This window comes from Temnothorax longispinosus, chromosome 5 (assembly GCF_030848805.1).
Source record: "Temnothorax longispinosus isolate EJ_2023e chromosome 5, Tlon_JGU_v1, whole genome shotgun sequence".
NCBI classification, from domain to species: Eukaryota; Metazoa; Arthropoda; class Insecta; order Hymenoptera; family Formicidae; genus Temnothorax; species Temnothorax longispinosus.
In genome coordinates, this window is record NC_092362.1 from 19,061,562 (window position 1) to 19,085,322 (window position 23,761).

General features: G+C 38.8%; 1 protein-coding gene and 1 long non-coding RNA gene across 2 annotated transcripts in view; one reads left to right on the forward strand and one right to left on the reverse strand.

The window, feature by feature from the left end:
• LOC139812673 (uncharacterized) overlaps positions 1-23,761 on the forward strand; it is an 81,875-nt gene that overhangs the window by 24,741 nt on the left and 33,373 nt on the right. The gene's annotated exons all lie outside the window — the stretch shown is intronic.
• On the reverse strand, positions 184-21,542 carry LOC139812662 (uncharacterized). Its single transcript, XM_071777665.1, has 10 exons — positions 21,171-21,542; positions 10,041-10,382; positions 9,322-9,699; positions 6,802-8,696; positions 6,166-6,418; positions 5,385-6,044; positions 4,613-5,074; positions 3,679-4,146; positions 2,842-3,459; positions 184-2,580 (listed from the first exon to the last, which is right to left on the reverse strand). Exons 1-10 carry the CDS (start codon positions 21,171-21,173, stop codon positions 1,129-1,131), a joined length of 6,531 nt encoding a protein of 2,176 aa, XP_071633766.1. The 5' UTR covers positions 21,174-21,542; the 3' UTR covers positions 184-1,128.

Sequence of the window (23,761 nt, forward strand, 5' to 3'; positions counted from 1 at the left end):
CCACTTATAAATTTCCCGAGTTTCCGATGTATTTGTATATATAAATTACGTATAAAATTATAAAGAATTTGTAAAAAAATCCAAATTTTTCTTTAAACAAATGAAGATTCGTTGGAAGGACTAAAATATCTTGCACTGGGTTTCGGGTTGCTCATCAGGGAAATGAGAAAGGAACAAAATACATTTATCTTCTTGCGTTCTCGCGTCTTTATTAAAATACTTACACGCTTAACTTACACGTATACTACACAGGTATGTAGTTAAATTAAATAGACTTAGCTCCCTATACGGGTCACTCGCGCAAGTCGAGCTTCCGCGCTTCGATCTCGCTGGAAGGACGCCGGCATACGCTCGGCGCCCTTTTTATAAGTACGCGTCGCGACGGACGATCGATTTGCCCCCGGCGACGCGGAATTTCCTTCCCAGAAGGGGACGTCCCTTTTCACGACTGATATCACGTTGGTATTTCGCTTTTAACCCTCCGACACACATAATTTGCCGCGACATCTTGAGCGATGCCTTATCTCCCAGCGATAAAATATCTTCTCTAAATGAAGGTGTCTAGGGAGAATATTGATCATTCCTTACGTGTATGTGGTGAGATGGAAACTTGGTGATCAATTTAGTGTTCTGTTATTGCGCCGTAATTCAGCTGACATTTTTAGATCAAATATTAATTTATTTTTTATAAAAATATTACTTTTTTATTGATGATTTGGTGTGTAATTAGAAGAATTCTAACACGAAGCGCAATCTCAGAGAATATGAAGACATAACTGTAGTTTCGGACATTAATAAAAATATTAATTTTTGAAGATTCGATTTGTTAATACGATATATCTCTATCAATAAATAAAGATTATGCAAAAAGTGCAAAAGTTAACACTTTTCTGCCCGGTAAAATTTCAGTTATTTTTTCATTCATATTATTTATTCAATTCTTATCATATTGATGTTGCTAAGTTATTCGTTTTACTGCACATTTCTCAGCAATGACAGATATTTAATAAAGAATTTTCAAGATTTTTGCTTGTCACATTATTTGTTTCACTTTAATTTGTTTAAGAACCGGACAGGAAAGTGCTAGAGATAATCCCACAACCGAATCGACGAGTCGTCGAAATTCCCTCATCTCTTCATAATATCCTCCATTTTGGGCCTCGTCATCACGCATCGACCTCTATAGCAAATCTCCGTCATGTGAGACACCTTCGTAGTAGTCGAGGTTCTTAGGACCTTGCCCAACATCGTGGAGTTTGTTCTGAGCACGTTGTTTGTTTGTCTGATTGTCTTCGTGGTCGTCGTGGAAGGCTCTGTTACCAGGGTCTCTTCAGACAGTACCGTGTTCGTAGTTGTATCTGGAATTGGTGTGGTTGATTCGAGAGTGGTAGCGTTCTCCTTCGTTGTCGCTTCCTGGGTTTCTTCGGCTTTCGTCGCGTTCTCTTCAACTTCAACACGTTGCGTCGTGGAAATGTCCTGCGAGGAGCCAGTCGTGCTGGCTTTTCGATCGATCTTTTCATTTTCCTTCGCGTGCGCCGAAGCGGTATCATTTAAGTTATAATTATCTGTCTCACTTTTAGCTGCGATCACTTTCGCCTCTTCCTTCTCACCCTCTTCGGCATTCTTCATGCTGTCAAAGATGGCCTTCACGTAATCGGTGAGCGTTTTCACGTTGCCATTGCTTTCGTCTCGCGTAACAATACCGGGGATAGTCGTCGTAGAATACGAATTCGACGCAGTTTGCGACTTATCGAAGGACGGGTATTTTACTTCGCTCCACTTGACCCTATGATTCTTCGGATGCGCTTCGTTTTCTTCGACGTTTTCCTGCTTCTTTAATCTCATTATATGTTCTTTCTCTTTACCAATGGCACTCAGTTTTCGTGTCTCTTCCTTTGGGAAGTCGATCAGTTTTGTTATGCTACCCTCGTCTTTGTTTTTTCCTGATCTGTCGGGATAATGTGGCAAGTTATATCTTTGTTTAAATACGACGTTTTCCAAATTATTCTGCTTGTCTTCCTGAGAATTCTTGTTTTCTGCCGGCTTAACTTCTTTTCGCACTTCAGTTTCTTCTTGCGACAAAGTTGTCGCTTCCTGGGACTCGTCTTTCGATCCGTTCGAATTTTCATTTATCGTTGTAACGCGTTCTTCGTTAATTTTCGGTATCAGCGTCGTATCGATCGGTGTGTAATTTTCCTTCAAGGTTGTAACTTCGCCATTATTGGGAAAAACGTACGGCGTCGTCATCGGCGTCGTCATGGGTGTCAATATTGTCCGGTCGAGCAACTCCGTAGTGATCGGAGTGACGCGAGTCGGGATGGAGACCTCGTCGTTCTTCAGCATCTCCTCCAGGAAATCCTGAAGCAGCGATTTCTTGGTCGATTCTGCGGCCATCGCGGTACTTGCGGTGACAGTCGTCGCAATCGGCTGGGCAGTGGTGAACCTCGAATCGTGAATCGGATTGTACTTGTATTGATCTTGAACCAGGCTGTTCACCGCAGAGTTGTAGTGTTGAGATTCAGCGGTGACGAAATCGTCCACAAGAGGTCTTACCCGCACGCGAACTTTCCTTCTTCGAGTCTGAAAGATAAATGTCCGACTTATTTTATATCTCTTATTGTCTTCTGCAGAATAGAATATCACAAAAGGTGGCTTATAGTAAAATACTATAAATTGCAATACTACATTCGAATTTATTATTGCTTAAAATAAATTGTGTATTTTAAAATTTACACATAATGTTTAAAATTATAAAATTAAATTTTAAATATTAATATATGTATATATAATATTTAAAAAATATTCGATTATTCTATACTTTTATTTTATAGAGTAATTTACCTTTCGACCAGGAAGAGAGTCAGGTTTTGTCACCCTCGTGCCGTTGCCTATCTGTTCCGTAAAGTTCTTGCTGCTCGTCCAGTCCCGCGATCCTGGCAACGTTTCCTTATCGTTTCGAGTTTGATCTTGAAGTACTGTCGTCGACGAATTTGTCACTGCCGTCGTGGCGTTCAATTCCTCCCTATGATCCTGCGCGGTCGTCTTCCATCCGAAGCCATCGATCACCGTGCCCGTGTTATCGGCGTCATTCGCATGTTTCTGATAGTCGGAAGAAACGACCATCGTCACCGACGACTCCTCCGGCCCGGCCGTAATGATCTCGGGCGTGTTTTCGTTCTCCTGATCGTTGCCGGTTCCGCCTCGGCCCCTCTTCGATTCACCGGGCACGCGATTCTCGGCGAAGCTCGGCTGGAACGACGTCTTCGACAATTTCGTGGACCACTGACTCTCGGCGCCGTAAATGTCACCTGTGGAGTGCGCGCTCGCGTCCGAGTTCACGCGACTCGAGTGGCTATACTTCTTCGGAATACTAGCCAGCTGGGTCTGATCGTATTCTTCGCGTTGCGACAGCTGCTCCGGCAGATTGCCGAAGTTTAGGACAAATTCTTGAGGCGGATACTGGAAACATACATTCATATTATACTTTAACAGTCTAAAGAAGCGAGTCACATCTTTTAGAAAAATATTGGAAACAGTTTAGTCGAATATTTTGACAGTTTAATAAATTTTTATATTAGGAACGAGGAAAAATGTTACGTTTCATTCTTTTTTCAATATCTGTTTATTACATTTCATGTTTTCGCTTCACAACGCAATCCCGTCAGAGAATTCACTTACGTTTTCGCTATTCTCCTCGTAAAACTGTGCCGGTCGATTCTGATTCGGCACGAATTGCGGCGCGACGTCGAAATTGTCGTCGTAGAGAGGCTGTTGTCCGCTCGCCGTCACCGGCAGCTGTTGCGGCGTTATTCGAGGGTAGTTTTCGTCTAGCGGCAATTCGTTGTTTGCCTCGAGGCCGGATTCTGTGGTCGTCGTGGTGCGTTTCTTCCCCGGCCGGCGAACTCTTCCTCGTGTTCTCGTCGACTTCGGATCGTCCAATCTCGTTTTCGATTTTGTAGTATACACGGCATCGTCTGGCATCGTCGTCGCAACAGGTACCGTTTCCGTCGACGTGCTCGTCGTCGTCGTCGTGAATAACTTCGTGGTCGGGCGACGGCTCGAGGTCTGGTATTTCGGACGATTTTTCAAAATATGAGCCGGGCTCGACTCTACCGCCGTCTCGTCGTTGGAGAAGATGTGCTGTATCTGCGGCGTGTTTATTTATATTTATTTTTCAAGCGTTTCATAAAGGTGATTTCGAGTGCTTTCTGCGCGATGCAGTGCGTTGAAGAGATAATTGATGGAGTGCTACGCGGAAATTTCATTTTAAAGTATCCGATGAAAAATACTTTTTTGGACAATATTAAAGCGAATTGAAGAATTTTAGGTATCGAAGATAAGATTGATAGTTTGTTATACAAGAATTTATTTCTAAAATACCTAAAAAAAATATATAAAAATCTAAAAACTTATGCTTCTAAGAATTACTATTTATTATGAAAAACTATTATGAGCGACATGTTCTGTTAGTGATGACAATTAGTATAAACTCTTGATTGAAATATGAGAGTTTTTTGAAACATCCCGGAAAAGATTGTTGTTTAAAAACTCATTTCTTTTTTTTGCATCTAAAAAGTTATTTTTTCTTCTCCTGTTATTTCGCGAAACGTACCTCGGACAAAGCAGGTCTATATGTAATGGGCGCTTGGTATCTGTTATCCACCGGATGCACCGGGTGCGCCGGGTGCGCTGGTTGGAAATTCGGCGGCCTTATAAAACCGTAATCGACGTCCTCCTCCACCGTGCGAGCTGTCGTGCTTGTCGTCGTTGGCGGTACGGTGGTGGCGACCAGCCTCTGCTGCTGATTTGCGTGTATTTTTATGTACTCGTTACCCTCGGTTTGCACCTGCGACCCGTGACTTTGAGGACGCGCGCGTGTCCTAGTCCGATGACGCTGACCGGCGCCGCGACCGGAATCGTTGTTCACCGCGCTGAAACGCACGTACTCGTCCTGGGAGTTACGGGGTCGCGTCTGAATCGCGGAATCGTGATGCGTGCGACCGCCTCCTAAGCGAGCTCGAACTCGTTGACGTATTATTACGGGCGCCGGAGTGGTCGTGCTAGTTGTGGCGATCTGGGACAGAAATAATTATAACGATATTTAAACTCTGGATTAAAAAAATATTAAACTTTATATTTAAATGTTGTATAGAAAAATATATTTGTAATATTTTGTATGGAACATTTCTACAGTATGCTATTCTTTTTATGTATTAATAGCATATGATATCTAATTATTTATATGCATGATTTATGATAATCAATTATAATTTATCTCATTTCTGGTAAAATTTCAACGAGAATTTTGTCACTTAAGAGTGTTACTTTAGAAAATGCAACTACATTTATATAACGTTATACAAATATTATTTTAGTACACATACTTCGATAAGCGACGGCTCTGTAGAGGGAATCTGCATGTCGTAATCCTGCTGCTTGCTCTGTTGAAGCGGAACGAAGATCGGTGATGCATTCGGATCAGTCTCTATCGCGGCACTCTCGATCTTGCCGTCGTCATTGCGGAACGAATTCTGCCCGCCGACGTTGTAATCTGGCTGAGTTTGCGCCACGTTGACCTCATAAATCGGGGAATACCGATGTTCCTCGCCGGGTGTGACTCGCCGCGATTCTACCGTCGTCGCCAGATTGTAGTCTTCCTGATAATGCGGATATTCCTTGGGTCTCTGGGAAATCGTTTGGTCCGGTGAATTCTCGTTTGCAACTTGATAATTGAATCCATTTACCGGTGTTTTCTCGAGTCCCGCTTGCTGGTAGTCACCATTCTGATCGTACATCACGTCTTGATGCTGATAGCGCGCTTCTTGAGGGCGATTTTGCGGGTAATTCTGACTCCTGGCGTAATCATCGGACACTATGGGCGTGCTGTGCTGGACCTCGCGCAACGACGACGGGTAATTCTCGGTCTGCATGGGAGTGGTCGGATAATTCTCCGGACCAGAAGCGGGTCCACTCGGCGGTGAGTACGCGTCGGGAGATGCGTCGCTCTGCGGGTAGTTTTCGTAGTTAGCTCCTTGGCTTTGAACCTGGATAAGTTTAGAAAACAATATTTATGCAAACTCCACGTTTTCTTTTTTTTTTTAAAGGAATCTTAATCTTGATATTAGAATAGTGTGAAGAATAAGTGGGATTAAAAATTAATCATACCGCGGATTGATTCGCTCTATCTCGATTTCTGTGCTTCTGCGTTCTGGATGCTGGTCTTCTTTGTTCTACCGCGTTATATTTCTGCGTGGTCTCCGGCGTCTTCGCCTTCGTTGGTTCGTAAGAGGACTCGCGATATTCCTCCGTTGTGGTCGTAAATCTAGATTTGGCTCGATTGTGCGTTGGTCTTCGGGTTCTTTCCGTTCTATTAGCAGGTGCCTGGGTCGTTCTGGGTCTTGTAGGTACATTTCTGCCTCTGTGCGCGATCAGACGTAATTCTAATATATTAACGTCTTACTGACATGTATGATTGAAAAATTTTTATGCTCTACTTAGTCTTAAACCATCAATTTAGATCTAATGGCATAAGAGCTTTTATGTGAAAAAATTTTATGTTTTCCATATAAATTATGTTACGATGCGTATCTTGAACACCAATAAGGAAATCTTGAAAAATAACAGAGATAAAAAGATATGTGAATTATTAAATCGAGGCTAATAATTGTAAATTTAAAAAAAAAATTAAAAAATTTATTTCTTTAAAAATTTAAATAACGACAGTTATTTTATACAAAAAAATTATTATTTAAAAAATTGCTGCATAGAAGATATTATTAATTATAATAAAATTACACTCACCTTCCTCGTGGCCTGTAAGTCGTGGAGTTTATACGAGTAGTCGTCGTCGTTGGCGTCGTGGTCGTGGTTGTCGTCGGTGGTGGCGTCGGAGCGACAGGAAGATTCCTCTCTTGCTTATCCAACAAGGAATTTACTAAGCCCGGCAAGTGCGGAGAGATCGGCGGTAATTCCGCTGGTAAATTGTATTGCGTTGGTCCAACTGGCCCTCTGACGTCATTGGCGTCGTCGTACGATTCGCCCAGATTTGACTGGGAATGATACTGTTCGGCGGTGTTGTATTTCTGAGGCTCTCTTTGTTGGGCAAGCTCCTGATTGATAAGCGCCAATTGGGCCGCTAGATCTTGTTCTTTCGCAGAGGTATCGTGCGGACTTACTGACCTGTCCTGGAAACTCGGTGTGTTAGAATAGGACACTTCCTGTCTATAGCTGGCTGTCGTCTCGATTTTTGGAGGCTGAGTAGTCAACTTGGTTTCTTGTTCGTAGTAGTGCTTCGGTTTCGTCTTCGTGGTCGATTGTTCACTGTAGTATGACGTGCTGCCCACGGAGGTCGGCTTATTGTCGTAGTACTGTCTAAATTTGAACTTTGAACTTGAGGGCGGCGAGTAAGTGGGATCGTACTTAGGGCTGCTGGATTCCGGGGAGAAGTTTTGATCGGTCGAGGAATCGTAGGACGCGGTGGTAGCGATGGATCCGCTGTGATCAACGTCGCTGTAAGAGTTCGGCTGGATCAATGGCGTCGGATTGGGATTCTGTTCGTCTGTCTGGGTGTTCGGTTCCGTGGATGCTTCCGACAGATTGTTGACAACGACGGAACCAATGTGCGGCGCCGGGAAGGGAATTTTAGAATAACCCGGGGGCGGGTCGAAGCTTAGCGGAGCGACGAAGAAAGGCAGTTTATCTACTTTGCGTTCCACTCTGTTGTGATCGATTGACGACAAATAGGGAAGATCGAACTTCACGTAACCGTAGGGCGGGTCCAGGTTAGACGGACCCACGAATACCTGCGGACTATTGGGACCGACGTTATCTAGAACGGCGATGGTTTTCGCGTTTCTTAAGAGTCTCAAGACATCGGTAACCTTGACGTTATCTACTGGCTTGGACGTTGGACTGCCCATGTAAACGGAAAGGGGCGGCTGATTGGGCGACGGCGTGGTAGTGACCTCGCGGTAATTCGACTGTTCCTGGTACTGATTGACCCGTGGACGTTGCCTGCCGCGAAGCTTCTTGATTCTGGCGGGATCCGTGAGATGCTGGCGACGCCCCTGGTCGCGGATCAGGGCTTGGGACTGGGCGTTTTGGAAATTCGGACTGTTAGTTCGCAATTGATCCTCTTGTTGACTTTCCAGAATCCTCTGCTGCTCCAGCTCCAACTTCTGCCTTTCTTCACGTTGCCTGGCTTCTTCCTCGCGACGTCTGTCCTCCTTGACGCGAAGTTCAGAAAGCCGTCGTCGTTCGAGCTCTTCCTGCCTCTGCTTTTCTCTAGCATCGCGAATTCGATCCAGTTCGCGTTGCCTCGCCATTTCCTCCAGCCTTTCCAATTCCTTTCGTTTCTTATCGGCCTCCTTTTGTCGCAACAGTTCCTGTTCTCTCTGAAGGGCCTCTTGCTGCAATCGCGTCTTCCGTTCAAGCGCCTTTTGTTCCTCGTTTAATCTGACGAACTCTTTCACGCGTTCATCCTTCAGGAACTGCGCCTTCTCTTCGTGTTCTTTCTGGATCTGCTGCAGCACTTGCCGCGCGAAAGTTTCTTGATCGGGCGAAAGAGAGGTTTGGTCGATATTTCCGTGATCTCGTTGCTGATGCTGTTGGCGAATGGGATATTGCTTCCTTCCGCGGTTTCTTTTCAGTTGACCTCTTTGCGCCAACGTTTCCGCCGGGACATATACTAGTTGAACCTATGAGATCGCATTTGCTGTTGTTAAAATGTATATCTTCAATTCTGATGTTTATAAATTTTTTAAATGATAAAAATAAATGCTAATTTTAATATAAAATACTATTGGATTTAACGAATAAAAAATCCAACAATATCTTATTTATAAAATATTTATTTAAAATTGGTTTAGTATGATAAATATATTGACGTAATTAAATTTTATTTGTGTTGAGTTATTACGTATTAATTACATATTGCATTATTACATATAACAATTATTAAAATTGTCTATTATATCAATTATTGTAAGTAGTCCATTGTAAGTGTGATAGAATATCAGATAATTGAAATTTTTTCACTTATTTCTTTGTAAGATTCATTATTTGCTGAAAGTAGTCATTATTGTAGGTTACACTTTTGTGTTTGAGAAACCAGATTAATTTATGATCTCGTTGCACGCTTAGTTCCGGTTTCGCTCGGTTAATGTATAAATTTTGTGTATTCTATGCACGCTCTGATTCTGTTTAATCTAACGATACCATCGCATGAAAGCCAGAGATGCACATGTAAGGATTGGTCAATAGAACTTGATATATCTGATGTCGGAAGGAAAGCAAGCTACATAAAAGTTTTATTATACAAACCTCCTCTTCGTCGTTTCCAATCAGAGAAGATTGTGGTAAACCTGGACTCGATTGTTCTTTCCAACGTTTTCCTTCGTTCGTTTTCGCTACGTAAGCGTGCGGTCCTTCTTGCGTATCTTCCACGTTTTGTTGCAATACAACTTGACCCTGCACAGGCAAGTTCGATAGTTCCTGATTCTGATAGGTCTGACCCGGTCTCTGGGATAGGAAATTCTGTGAAGGGTGTACCGGCGGAAGTGCTCCCGAGGACGGATGCGGGGGTACCAAAGTATTCGGCACTAATTCGGGTGCCGTTTGCAAATTGCCTAAGGAACTTTGAGGTAACGCTTGTTTCTCAGCTTCGGCGCTACTATAATCGCCGGGCAGGAACGTCTGAGTCTAAGTAAATGAAGGCAAAAGAGAAATAAATGAAAAGAAACTGAAACTTAATTATATACAATTTCGAATTCTCATTAAATTAAATTAAGCACCTGTAGAAGCAAGTACGTTTAATTGTGGAACAGTAAATTGTGTTTTTTATACAAAAAGTTTTTGTCAAACTTATTTTATTTTTTAATATACGTATAGTTTCAGATTTTAAAAGCATATATCATTTGATAAAGTAAGTTGTAAGAAAGATAAATTCTTGAATTTACTAGTAAATATCTTTTATTAAAAAGAAATAGATTTAAAAATATCTTATTGCATTCTCCGCATTAATGCAGCGGAAATCATTTTACCTGAAGAAGTTGCTGCTGAGCTTTCAGCTGCTGCTGCAGCAGGAGGAGCTTTTGAATACTCTCCTGCGTCTTCTGCAGCTGAAGCAATTGTTCCTGGTACTGATGCTGAAGGGCGGGCGGTAACGCGAGCGTTTGGATTGGATTCGGTAAATGCGTGCTGCTAGACAGAAGCCCGCTTTCCGCTTTACTCAGCGACAGTTGAGCGGATCCCGGATTAGCCAGGGGAATCCACTCGCTGTTAGAGGTCTGTCGTGACCATCGCTCAGCCGTGCATCCGCCGAATCCGTCTAACAACGTTAGGACGATGAATACCGCGGTCGGCGTCAAGCACCTCCGCACAATCTAAAACCGACGAAATTGATTAATTGGTCGTGGGACGCTAAGTAATTAACTTCGGCGACGGCACGTACGCTACGTTGACAATGTAAAATCGCTTCGATTGATTTTGCACGGTGGATCTGGGTCAACATCGATGTCGAATGGTTCGTTTTGGTGTAATTTATATATTTTTTAACGAAACACTCTCGTGCGCTCGCGTTGCGTGTTGTAAATGACGTGAACTTCAGTTTCGTAATACGGGGTAAATTGCGTTGCGTATATAAACGATGCATAAAATTCTAAATGGGATTCCATTTGGAATTCTGCCACGAATCGCCGATTGTTTGAAACCAAGTTCAATAATCAAAGGTATAGAATTAATTAAATAATTAAAATTATTTTTTACATATAGAATAATAAACAAAATTATTAAGAAAAGCAATTTATTTGTTAATAATTTTAGTAATAATCGAATAAATTTATCAATAAGAGATATATTTTATTATAATTCGGAGATAGAATTGTTTTCGTGTATTAGGAAACAGGATGCAAAGTGCATCAGAGGGTAACAGACAAAACGTGGTAACGCTCTTCGTGCGGAAGTTAACAAGAAACCAACCGCAATTTCACCGCAGCTATATCATGATGCGAATAAGTAATCGAGATCATGGACCAATGAATCGGTCACGACTTTATGGTTTTAATGGAACTTGCGGTTTCATAATACGACAATGCTGCGACGAACAAACGCACGCACATACACAATGCTATTAATAACTTCCGATATTATTTCTCGCCAAACGTTTTATAAATCGCTTTCCGTGACGATTAAAATCTTCGAATGAATTATTTCCTCATTGAGGGAAAGTTATTATTCTACGGGCAAAAAGGAGAGATATTTGACGTGAAAATAAAATTATCGAAATTTATTGTTACATTTAGTAAAATAGTAATTAAGTTAATTACTATTTTAATTAAATTAAAATAATAAATAGTAATGTCATCATCCACTAATGAATAATTTTTGTTTTAATGTTAACACAGAGAATTCCTATTCTTATTTTTAACCTCTCGCTTAATTAAAGAATATAGAGAATCGCTTCTCGTTTAATTAGTTATATAAATTTTGATTGATAAGAATAGATTGTCATTAAAGTTGCACATATCTCCTGTTTAATTAATTGTATAAATTGATTTTAAATATCATATAAATGTTTCCCACGTTATATGCAGTCGGTACGTAGATATAATTACGCGATAAAATTTATATGTCCTTTTCGAAGAATATGGAATTAAATTTTATCTTTATATATTTATACGTAAGAAAGTTTAAATTTGTATTCTTCTATATATTTATACGTAAAAAAGTTAAAATTTGTTTTTTCTAAAATGGGAAAGTTTTATATACTGATGTGCAACATTTCTATTTTTGATGTTTGCAATTGCCTTGTTTCGCACACATCGCGAGTGATCGATCGATCATCTCGAACAGAGATGCGAATGACGCGTATTATTGCGTCGGAATAACGCAGCGAATGTTGTTCCGATATCTGCTTTCGATACATTTTTGCCTCCACGTTATTTACCGCATGCTGACGTATTAATACTCTATTTTCCGATATTTACATCAAATGAGTGATTGGATGAAGAAATAAATCGTCAACGAACGTACGTAATATCAGACAGGCACGATATCCGGTTTTATCTTGATTTTTAAATACATAATATCAAATACATATGTAACATCAAACTAAAGTGGTTCCAATAATAACGCATCGAGCATGAATCATTATATAGGCATAATTACGTGTGTAAAGACAACTTTCACTAAGGCTGTTGCTTATGTCTATTTATATACATGCGCGAAATCCGATATACCGAGAAAAGTTGCTAGTGATTTTTAACAACTTGTTAGATAATAACTTAAATTTTATTAATAATTATAAGAACATTGAAACGAAAGAGTTTAATTTGCTTTAGAAACCTTATAATCGTATGGTTTTATATTGCTTCATAATAACGCGATATACATATTTCGCAGGAAATATTTGAAGTGTCGGGTGACTCCAAGTGAATAGTGAATGTAGTCGGCCTTCTAGTTGCGGACACGGAAAATGTAGAAACATGCAACGTATTAATCTATTTTACATCCGCAAGTATATCGATGGAATCATAACCATTCAAAAGCATAAACTTAAAAAAAAAGATAATTCTTTTTTTATTATTTAACTTTTTGCAATGTCATGGGCACTATTTGGTTTTAATATCTACAAATTAGTTAAACTATTAATAAATAATATTAATTTTTTAACTAAACCATTTGAATAAACCGTAACTAATAAATCTAATAAGCATTTAAAGCGAATCAAATCTCATTATTTGCTTAAAATTGAATTTGTTACAGTTACGTTAACATTTGATCTCGATCAGATGTCCTTTCGCCTATTTAATACATGCACTGAGCCCGAAAGCGATTATAATTATCAATACTATTAGATCATGTTATTAATAATTGTTTAGGTGACGACCGCAAAAATGGCATTAAAATTATTCCATTAATCTTATTATGATTAATTATCGTGATTATTATGCGACGAACGTTATCATCGTTAGGATTATTAATATCCACAGTTGATATCATCATTGCATGTTACCTGCGAGTCGGGCAAACTTCTAGAGTGCGACCGGAGCTAACGAACTGTGAATCGCATCAAATAGCGTACGGCGATTTCTAATAAATGGCTCGACTGTGACTACCCAATCTTACGAGATCGTAAGTTGCCAGTCGAAGTTTTTACGAAAATGATGATTTATGGATTGCATGAGTAACTATGCGGCAAATAAGCGTATGCGGTAACAAAAAATGAGGAAATTCTACGTCGATGACTGTATGGTGACTGTACTTTAATGTGTCGAATTTTTTTGTAGCATAACGTGCAGCCATCGTCCATCGTTAATCTCGGAAAAATGTTTCGAGTGGCTAAGAACATGTTGAAGATCACAATCATATTTCTTGATGTTATCGGTGCAATTAACGTTTATACAATGATATCATCAGTATAATGATATCATCGACCGGGTGAATGCAAGAATCCGCTAGTTCCTGAACCATACGGTAATTTTCAAACGCGAATCGGTCAGGTCTTCGTGCTACTGACATGATTTTGATTACGTACCGCAAGCGTATCTATGTAATTTTCATTACGGAATATCGCGTGTCGGACACGCCGTGCGATTTTTCTGCTTTCTTCGCGATTTTTTCCGAGCGCATTCTGACCGGTCGTTTTAGAAACGAATCCATCGAGTGTAAAATAACGGCGCGATCCGCGGAAGGGCTTCTCGTCGAAAAGAAAAGAAATCGATCCCGAGGGTATGAGACCGTTCGCTCGCACATACCACGTGCATGTACATAGCAATGAAATTCCTACGGAGAATTATCGGCTCGTCGTTTGGCGAAAGTACGGGCAATGAAAAATTCACTTCCAAGAGGAAGAACGTACACCTTTCCAATTATGCGAGCAATATATGGTGCTCTTAGATAGATAGACTTTATTTCGTGTCCCCTCAGAGTTTGAAAGGCGTTTTTCACGAGGAATGGTCCCAAACCTCTTACAAACATACATCTTATTCTGCTTATTAACACATGTGGCGTTTTTTAGGGACGTGCCCAACCCTTTACACATACCTTCACGTTCCGACCTGACCATTACGGCCCTTTACAATCTTTTTCCCTCTTTCCTTTCCTTGCCCTCTACCCTTTCCCCTTTTCTTCTTAGCTGCCCTCTTCCCCGCTCCTTCCTATCCTACCTCATCTCTCATTCCTTTCTCTCTTCGCTCCATCTCCACTCTCTGTCATCTATCCAATATATGGTGCTCTTATCAACTTCAATATAATATGTCAAGAAGAGTCATATTGGAGCTATAGTTGACTAATTATAAAATCTCTAAACACATTATAAATTTTTTAAGTTTCATTAGAATATTTGATTCTTGATATTGAAAAGAAACCACATGAATATTTTTTAGTTATTTGATATTTTCTTTTCCTTAATTCCCAAATAGAATGTTATTACTACGCTTGATCTTAGTCAACTCTAAAATAAGCAGTCGACAGAAAATGCATGTTTCCAGAAATGCAAGAATTTTCTTTAAATTACATTTGAAAGTACGTCGTCCTGTGATGATAGTTGTACCATCGTAATTCCGTTTTCAATCCTAGCCGATGGCTTCTCACGCACACCCAGCCGCGGGTGTGACTGAAGTTATCTGTTTGTGGCCGTCGAAAGAAATGACTTTCTCTCGGTTGGTGGAAGTACGCGTAAAGCATTGAGGGGCGACATTCTCTGTTCTCGCTGCGCTTCGCTCGCAACATCGTGCAGCCAATGCCGCTGGTAATGTGTGCAATTATCAATCGTTCATGTTCGCCACTCATGTTCGCCATACCGGATCAGAACGTTAAAAAGGAGGTCGAGCACCTTTCTCTCAACGCGCGAGGAAGCTAGCCCGGGTCCTCAGATAAAGGTGCGGTCTTGACATCGCCACTTTTGTTCGACATAATGGCGCTTTTAACAGGTTGAACGATAAGATTAAATTAACATGACGAGAAATTATGCTACTTTCTAGTTCTTTAAAAGTCCAATAAAAGATATTCTTAAAAATGCATAATGTAAAAAGATAAGATTGCATCGAGGAGGTCAACATTCAATTGATATAGAAATTCGAGATATAGGTATAATCATTATTGGAAAAAATGTGTGTATATATTGGTAGGTATATTTAAAATATCTCTTTCTCTCTTTAGAAGATAAATTATGCTTTTTCAACATTTTGTTTCTCTACTGAGACTAATTAACTGTATCAAAGTATAATGGTTTTTGTAAATCAATAACATATCTGAAAGGCATATTGCTTAAAAATTTTTTAATTTTACTAACAGTTAACTATAGGTTGTTCAAATCTTTATTAGCGTTTCATGTCAGTAATGTCTGTGAAAAAAGAATTTAGAACGATTGACGGTCTCTTCATTCATACGAATACTTCTATGTAAGTCTTATCTAAGTCCTGAAAGTCTTGGGAAGGACGAGTATGGCGAGACACATACGCGAGTGTGCGTAATTCTATCGAACGTACCTATCGAACGTCTGTAAAAATGGCATATTCGCGGCCTTCGGAATTTCACGCTCTACTTGTACGTTTGCACTATCCTATCCACAGTCGCTCGCGAACTTTCGTTTCTCAGATTTTTTCGAGAGGGTGTCCGTCGCGTCTAAGAGGAAAGTACTGGCGAACGATATAAGTTTCGATCGAGTTTCATGTAAATAGGCTTTACACGCAAGTACAGAAATAGCGATGCATTGCGCGATAGCATCTTGCAGTCGTAGGACTTATTGGAAGACATATTTTGTTGTTGTGGATTATTTATGAGTATGTTACGGCTCTGAACTTAATGGCTATGTAAAAAAAGTTGAATTAATTAATTAATTCATGCAAATGCATTATTTATAATAAAAAAATATAGTACATCTTGATACATATATCTTTCATAAATTACACGAAAAGCTTTTTGATTAAAATTTTACTTGGATTATTTATTTGTCAAATTAAATTAAATTCTCCTATAGAAAAAATATATTATAGGACTTACTAAAAAGCGTTTTATTTACTGTTTCCATTTTATCGAAGAGTTTCCTTTAAATAAATCGATACTTAAATCTCAAATAAATTAAGTTTTGTAATAAGAGATTAGATTAAATTATTTAAGAAAATAACGTTTGTTACAAATATATGTTTCTCTAGAGATCTGTAGTGTATCGCTCGAATCATAACATCGTTCAATCTCATTATAATTTCCACGAGCTATTGTTCTTTCTGCATATAACAGCTGCGGCAAATTTATCTGATGAAGATCCGCATGCAACATGCAGGGCAATAATACGCAAACGAGCGATTGTTTTCACTGGGAAAAACGATGCCGCGAATATCCGGATATTTGCAGACTCGTTTTCTAATGATTGAACAATCGCGCATTTATTTCTTATCGTATAGATACAACTTTATCGCCTGAAAGACTCGTTTCACGTGAACGTAGGCCATGTAATGTGCCTCTCAGCAATTCTCTCTTGATCTCTACTTGATCATTTCCCGTCACCGGGAAATCACCGACAGGTTTCACATATTCGATCCGGTCGGATGGCCGACGCCTCATCGGCGTGCCACTTATTGTCGCCGACTTTCTTCGGCGGTGTTCCACCTTCACTTTCGCCTTCGAACTTTTGGCTCCCACTCGTGCGCGCTGCACCGAGACCGATTCGGACGGCGGTTCTCCGCGGCTATCGCGATAGATCGCTTACTCGTGCGACTTCCGACCATAAAAAGAAGCAAGCAACACCGAGCCGGAAATGAGGGAAACGTAACGTGTAACGCTCGACGAAAAGTCGTGCGATGTGAAATTCAGTCTAGATGTGTCTGGAAGACAGGATTAATATGTCTATCTGATCGCGCAAGAATATTCTGTATTTTTCTTCCATTCGAAGATCGTTCCGTTTCGTTCGAATAAAATTTTGGGTTTAATTAATCTGAATCAGTCCCGTCACCAACTTTTAAGACACGTCGCGCGACCGTTTGGACAATGACATCGCGTCGTCGTCGCGAGGTCATTATCCTTGAATAGGATACACCTGTGCGACAATGACTGAGGATGAGATTAGCGCGGAGGACGATTACGGAATTAGTCGCGCATGAGTCGCGATTGTGTGCATTGTTCACACGCCGTGTGCGAGTTTTTATGAACTATAGACGCGGTAGGCACAGGGAAGTATCGTGACATAACTAATTCTAACTATATCAAACGAGTTTTGTCAGCTTTCTCGTCTTTGTTTGCAGAAGAAGACATAATTAACTTCGTTTAAGGGATCTATATTTCAGAAATTCTGTTCCTACATTTGTCAGATAATTATGCTTAATTTATCATAAAACACAGCAGCGTCTTTCTTGCCGCTGTAATTTAAATACCTTTTGCGCTTGACAAAACTTTTATTGCATAAGAATCGTGTTTCTGCATACTTTTCGCGAAAGAAATTCTTTCTCTCTTCATGACAAAGCAAAACTTGCTCGCTTGGTGTTAACAGCGTGACGCGTGAGTTCGTCGCAGCAAAACGTAATTAAGAAGAGCAGTGGAGATCGCAAATTTTTCCTAGTTTCATTTTGCTCACGAGAGCGACACGCGATGGAAGTATTAAGCAGCCGGAGGCGGGGATCTCTTTTCTTTGCCTGGTTACGTGCCACTTAGTTCGGACTTTTGTTGCAAGAATTTCCGCCTACGGCTGACCTTACAGCATAGAAAAACTATTTTGACGTCATATATACCTCGGCGTGAAACTTTGAAAATACTTTGCAGCTTTGTAGGATTTATAATATAAATTTAGATACTATATATAATAATGAGTCGCATCACAGTATTTTTTTTCTGTAATTAAATGCTTAGAGTTAACGTTAATAATATCTTAGAGGATTACGATATATTGCGCTGAAGACTTAACGATTGAAATTAATCTTCTTGAAACACGTTAAAATGTCATATTAAAGGAATATTAATCGTATTTATTAATACTACGTTAAGATGTCATATTAAAGAAATATTAATCGCCATTTTGTTCTGAAAAATTAAACATTACATTAAAAATCATTTTATGGTTCATTTATTCCGTTCTGAATACTTTAAATTAATTTTAAAACACTCGATCCGAAAATGAATTGCCTTCTCTCTCAAGACCATATGCGGATATTTAATTAATCAATGAGCGCGTGCATATGCATTCGTTATATCATCAATTAGGATTAAACATATACGAAGGTACTTGGCATGCTGAATAACGTCATGCACAATGAATCTGCGGCGAAACATGAAATTTGTCCAATTTAGGAAGATAAATTTTGACCTAGTTGCATATAAATACGAGCATAATGTTTAATTCCATTCTAAATTAAAATACAAGACCAACACGTATTAATTTTAGATCTGTTATGCAGTTATTGCATAATATCGAGTTTTTTTCAAAGAGGTAAAACTATATACTGTTGTGTTTACGTTTTTTTATTATGTAATTTTTTTAATTGCCGCATTCAATTTCCTACAAAAAACGGAATGTTAGTTTAAGTTTCTGTTCTTTCGTGCAAGAGCTTAAAATACGGAGTAATTGAAATCATATCTTTCTCCTAATGCTTAAAAAATGAATCCGCTCTAAATCCTACATAATTTGATGTTTTTTATATTTCGTATATGAAAATGTCAATTAGAATTATAAATTTTACAAAGGCAATTAATTTTTGTCAAATTCTATTATCAGATTAGAATGTATTTCTCAAGGTCTTTCATGTAGGTATGTATATCTTCTTGGAACCCTTCGAGTCTGGGTATCAGATTAATATATTTAAATGGCCTTAAGACAGAAGAAAAATGCACAGTTTTTATATAATCAGAGATGGAATGTTTTTCTTCGCCTATATATAGATTGGACAAATTTCACACCGCGTGATGGATGCAAGTAGGCCGCGAACTATAATTCGGGCATTAAATCACGCGATCGGAGATTGAACTCATATTCAGATTTCACTCGAATACCCCGTTGAAACGGCCCGGGCCGAGAGAAAGGAGACGCCTCCTCCATGGAAAATCGAATAATAGGCAAAAGTCTTGGAATTATCCGCCGGCGGGAACGAAATGCGGGTCAGTGTGTGAACAGCTCTTCGCTCCTTATGCCGCATTTCAGGAGGTCAGCGACCGTCTTTCTTTCTCTTTATCTCTCTTATCGCTTTGCCGTTCTTCCCACTCGATTCGCCTTATTTCCCGAGGAAGAAAAAATAGTTACCCGCGAATGTCTCCATTTTCACGCAACACTCGTTGGTTATATACCTATATTTATCGAAGTTATACAATCTTGTCTAACTGTGCTACCTCGAACGAGATTTCAATACTCGTGGAACGTGCTTTAAGGAAGAAAAGCGCCGACGATCGTTATCGATACGTGCGAAATGACATTTCGCGTAAGAACTTGCGCTGCTTTCTCTTTCCATTTTTTCCTCTTTCTTCCTTTTTAATAGACTCGGCGATCCTTAACGCGTTCACGTCGAATGGACGCTTGTCGCTTAATTTTGACACGCTTATTAAAACTTGATACAGTTTATATTTTTTTGCCACATTGTACGTGATCGCTTATTTGATTTCATAATACACCGCAATTCTTTAGTAAGATTTGTGTTTAGGCATGAAGACTTGAATACAGACTGTATTCAGGATAACCATTAATGCGAAAAAAAGAATAGTAAATTACACACATACTATGACCCATACTATGACGCATACTATGACCCAATTATAGTTGATTGGACGGAATAAGTACAAAACCTATGTCTTCACATGTATAAATTTTTAAGGTGGAACGATTTATTGATATTATCTGCAATGAAATTTTTTATTAGCTATATGCCTGTAGGGAGATGTTTTTACTTCTCGAATGTTATCGCTATTTAATATCCGGTGGTATTTCTTAAGCTGTTTAGTAGCCGTAAATTATGTACTGTGAAATTTTACAGCATCAGCATGCAGAGCGTAAGTTAGAAAGCGTAGTAATGCGGGAGACGCATCGACACACTGGTCTATTTTACAATTATCTCGCTGTTCGAGAGAAAAAAAATACAATTACAGATGTTTTGGATATTTCGGATTGCTTCAGTATGTCGAAAGGGATAAATTAAAAAAATTACATATGTTTCGACACTGTTATCTTATAAGAGCGACTTACAAAATTATGGTTCTAAAAAATCTAGAATTAAACGATATTTTATATATTATTTTATATATTTTATGTATTATTATTTTTTCTTTGATATTTTCTCTAAAATATAAGCTTTTTCTCGAAAAAGTTGATAAAATAATTTACAGATGGAGTTACAGAGACTCACGCGGAGTTTAAAAAAAAGAGATGGCTTCAATATTTTACATACAGGTGTACTTAAATTTAAGTACATTTCAGTACACTTGAATTTAACTTAAATAATTATTTAAATAGCATGAAATACAAATTTTAAGTCATATCCACACTGTACACGAAATAAAAAGATGATTTATTGTAATGAATAACAGTAAGTTTACAGCTTCAGAATTAAACAGAGTTAAACAGGGTTTTATTTTCTAAAGAGGTCGAACACTAACCAGAAACCAGAAACTTACTTTCTACTGTTAATTACGTACGTTCTGTTAATGGAGGTGTATAATTCAGCAAACTATAATCCATGCAGATTTATACATGCAGATTGGATTCTCTTTGTGCCAATTTTGTGCAGGAAATTAAATAGCCATTTATTTTGCCATTCGATGAACATAATAAACGTTAAAGTGATTAACCTATTAGATCTTATACCTTAGAAAATTTTATATGAAACTAATTGTCTTAAAAAATTCTTTTATTATACTCGATATTTTTTTAAGAATATGAGTTAATTATCGGATTCTTATCATATATATACATATATCAACACAGAAAATTCTTTTGCATATAAAAGTAAAAGATGCCGCAAAAGATAATTTCCTAAAATAACTTTCTAAACATGATTAACAGTAGAAAGTAACATTTCTTGATATTTGGCTTCCTTAAAGAAACGTGTAATTATACTAATTTAGTATAATAGAATTCGAAAATATTCTATTATCTATTATTTTTTATATCCATATTATAGTCACAAATTATTAATGTTGCAATTCGTGCAGACGTAGAGCTGCCACACTACAAACTTATACAATATCCGCGAACTCACCATTGTGCAGGGTGGCTATACTTCCGCACTAGGTCACAGCACCACCCTCGACCTACTGTCGATTCCTCTCGCTTCTTTCTCTCTTTCTCTCCCTTTCTCTCGACACCTACGAACTTCACGAAACGATACCGCTTTGTTTACTGATCGCGTACTCCGCACTCGTTCACATCGCACTACCGGCACACATGTTCCCTTACTGTATCCCGATTTTATCGTAATTGGGACCCAATTATCCTGTCACTTCGAGTCGTCTCCGTTCGTCTCACAAGCTCGGAGCGAAATTGTCGAATGTTATACGATGTTTCGTCGACACGGCGGTACACGTGCGGTCTTAGGAACACGAGCAGTTTGAACGGGCTGTCCCAGAATGGACAGGCTATATAGATATCCCCTCCAGAGAACGACGGGGAACGAGCGGGCAGGAACCCGGGTACCACCGTGATCCAGGAGAAAGCCTCTCCTTCGATTGGTCCCACAATGTTAGTGCACGCTGGATATCACTCCTAGGGATGAATTTCAGCTGGCTTGTATTCATAATTATTGTCCTTGCCCTATATTAGAATTAATCCGAAGAGACGGTTTTCGAATAATTTTGAAGTTATTTTCTTTTTTGACCTTTTTCGGGAAACAAGATTCTAGTAAATGAATGCTCTGTCACATTATAGAAATATCGAAAGAAAATTTGTTATACTGTAGAAAACATCGACAAATTTCGCTTTGGATAAAAGAATAAGTCGTATAATATGGAGTTGTATAATATGGAGATATATATCTTTCAGAATTTATGGCAGTAGGAAACCATTTCCAAAAGCTGTATCGACAATGAGTATTATTTATGGATCTCCGCTTTGTATGAATACAGAAAAGCTGGAAATCATCGCGCTATCGGAATCAATCATTTTCAAATTGCGTCCCGCGATATTAACATGCACTGCTCTGATTTCTTTTCGTGGCGATCCAGTTGCGCATCATGTTTGAAACTCGAACTGCGATGTTTTATGCATCAGATACATTGAATGTCCATATTGTAACTCATCGATCAGAAAATAATAGATGCCAGGTGTGATAGATTTGATATTACTCTGTTAGTATTTTATTTATGTAGGTGATTAAAATGCAAGTATACATAGCATTTTCTTCATTATAGTCTGGTAAAGAGGGATTTTTTACAAACTAATTAAAAAAAATAAGAATTTTTATAATAATAACAAGACGTTATAGTACGAGAGTATACACAAGACAGGTGAAAATTTATAATACACTTTATACATATACCGAATACAAAATTTTATAAAGTATAAGATATAGCAGACACAAAATTAGATTTTAGAGAACACTTTCCACTTTAGCTTTATTACTTAGTTTGTGTAGGAGTGAAGAATGGGCGGGTATTGACATAAAATTTCAAAGCCTTAACCTACTCCGGTAGAGTGTTTGCAGGAGAACGTCAAAAGTCAGATGGAGCATCAAGCTTATCTTAGACCTTAGAAATACAACTTACAATACGGATCTACAGATGTTTCCTACATATGCGGTACATTTCAAGTTACAAAATTTTGTACCAATTTTTATAGTGATCTATAGATCGTCATAGAATGGGCTTTATGATAGAGAGAGAGCTGCTCCGCTTCGGCCAGAGCTCGCAAGGCGAGCGAAAGAAGTGAGAGGCGAACGGAGGTGTATGCGTGTTACTCGTTCTTATGCAACTTCTGATTGGAATCGTGGGTCAGTCAGTTCGTCGACTCTTACGGAAATATGCGCCGACTGCGCGATCCTCTCGCCCGCAGGAAGGAACGAAGCGCCGGGATTAGGAAACGCATCAGCTATCAGAGCCGCGTCTGGAACATATCGTTGGTTCTTCTCGTGACCCGTACGCTGTTCTCAGGATGTTGCATCCGACAGTACTTCTGAAGAATGGAAGATGATTTTGTCGGAAGAAATACGCCTAACTTCGCGGAATTTTCGCAACTCCCCGCGAACATCGATTTTTTTCTCTTTTTTTCTCTTGATTTTGAATGTTCGAGTCAAACTTGAATTGATAGAAAATGACTACTATTATTTGTAGTAAAAACAGTATCTTGTATTACACTTGTTCCTGATAAATTTTTTGCAAAATATTATTTTTTATATTTCTTATTCGTATTAGCTGAATCCAGGTGTTTTTATGCTATATCTATTAAATTTCAAAAAAATTAGCCATAGGATTATTAAAACTAGTGCAGTAATTTGAAAGAGAGATTTAGAATTTTTAAACATAAAAATTGAAATTTTTTAATTTTATAATTTCCAGACTTGATACTTTAACAAATCAGGTAATTGCAATACTCAAAATCTAAAAATTATAACTAGATGCTAGCATTCTAGTCCTAGTAGTTACGTTCTAAACAATAAAAAAAGTGTGGAATTTTTTGTTCTGTAAAATTTTTATCGGGGATTTATTTTAGTTATTGTTTAAAACACATTTTCGTCAATTCCGTGCAAGAATTTTATCCTAAAAAACATATCCTTTTAATAGCGAGAAATAAGGACGGGTAAGATTTGGAATAAGACGAATCTGTGGAAGGACGAGGCAAGTCTTCGAATTGAATGCC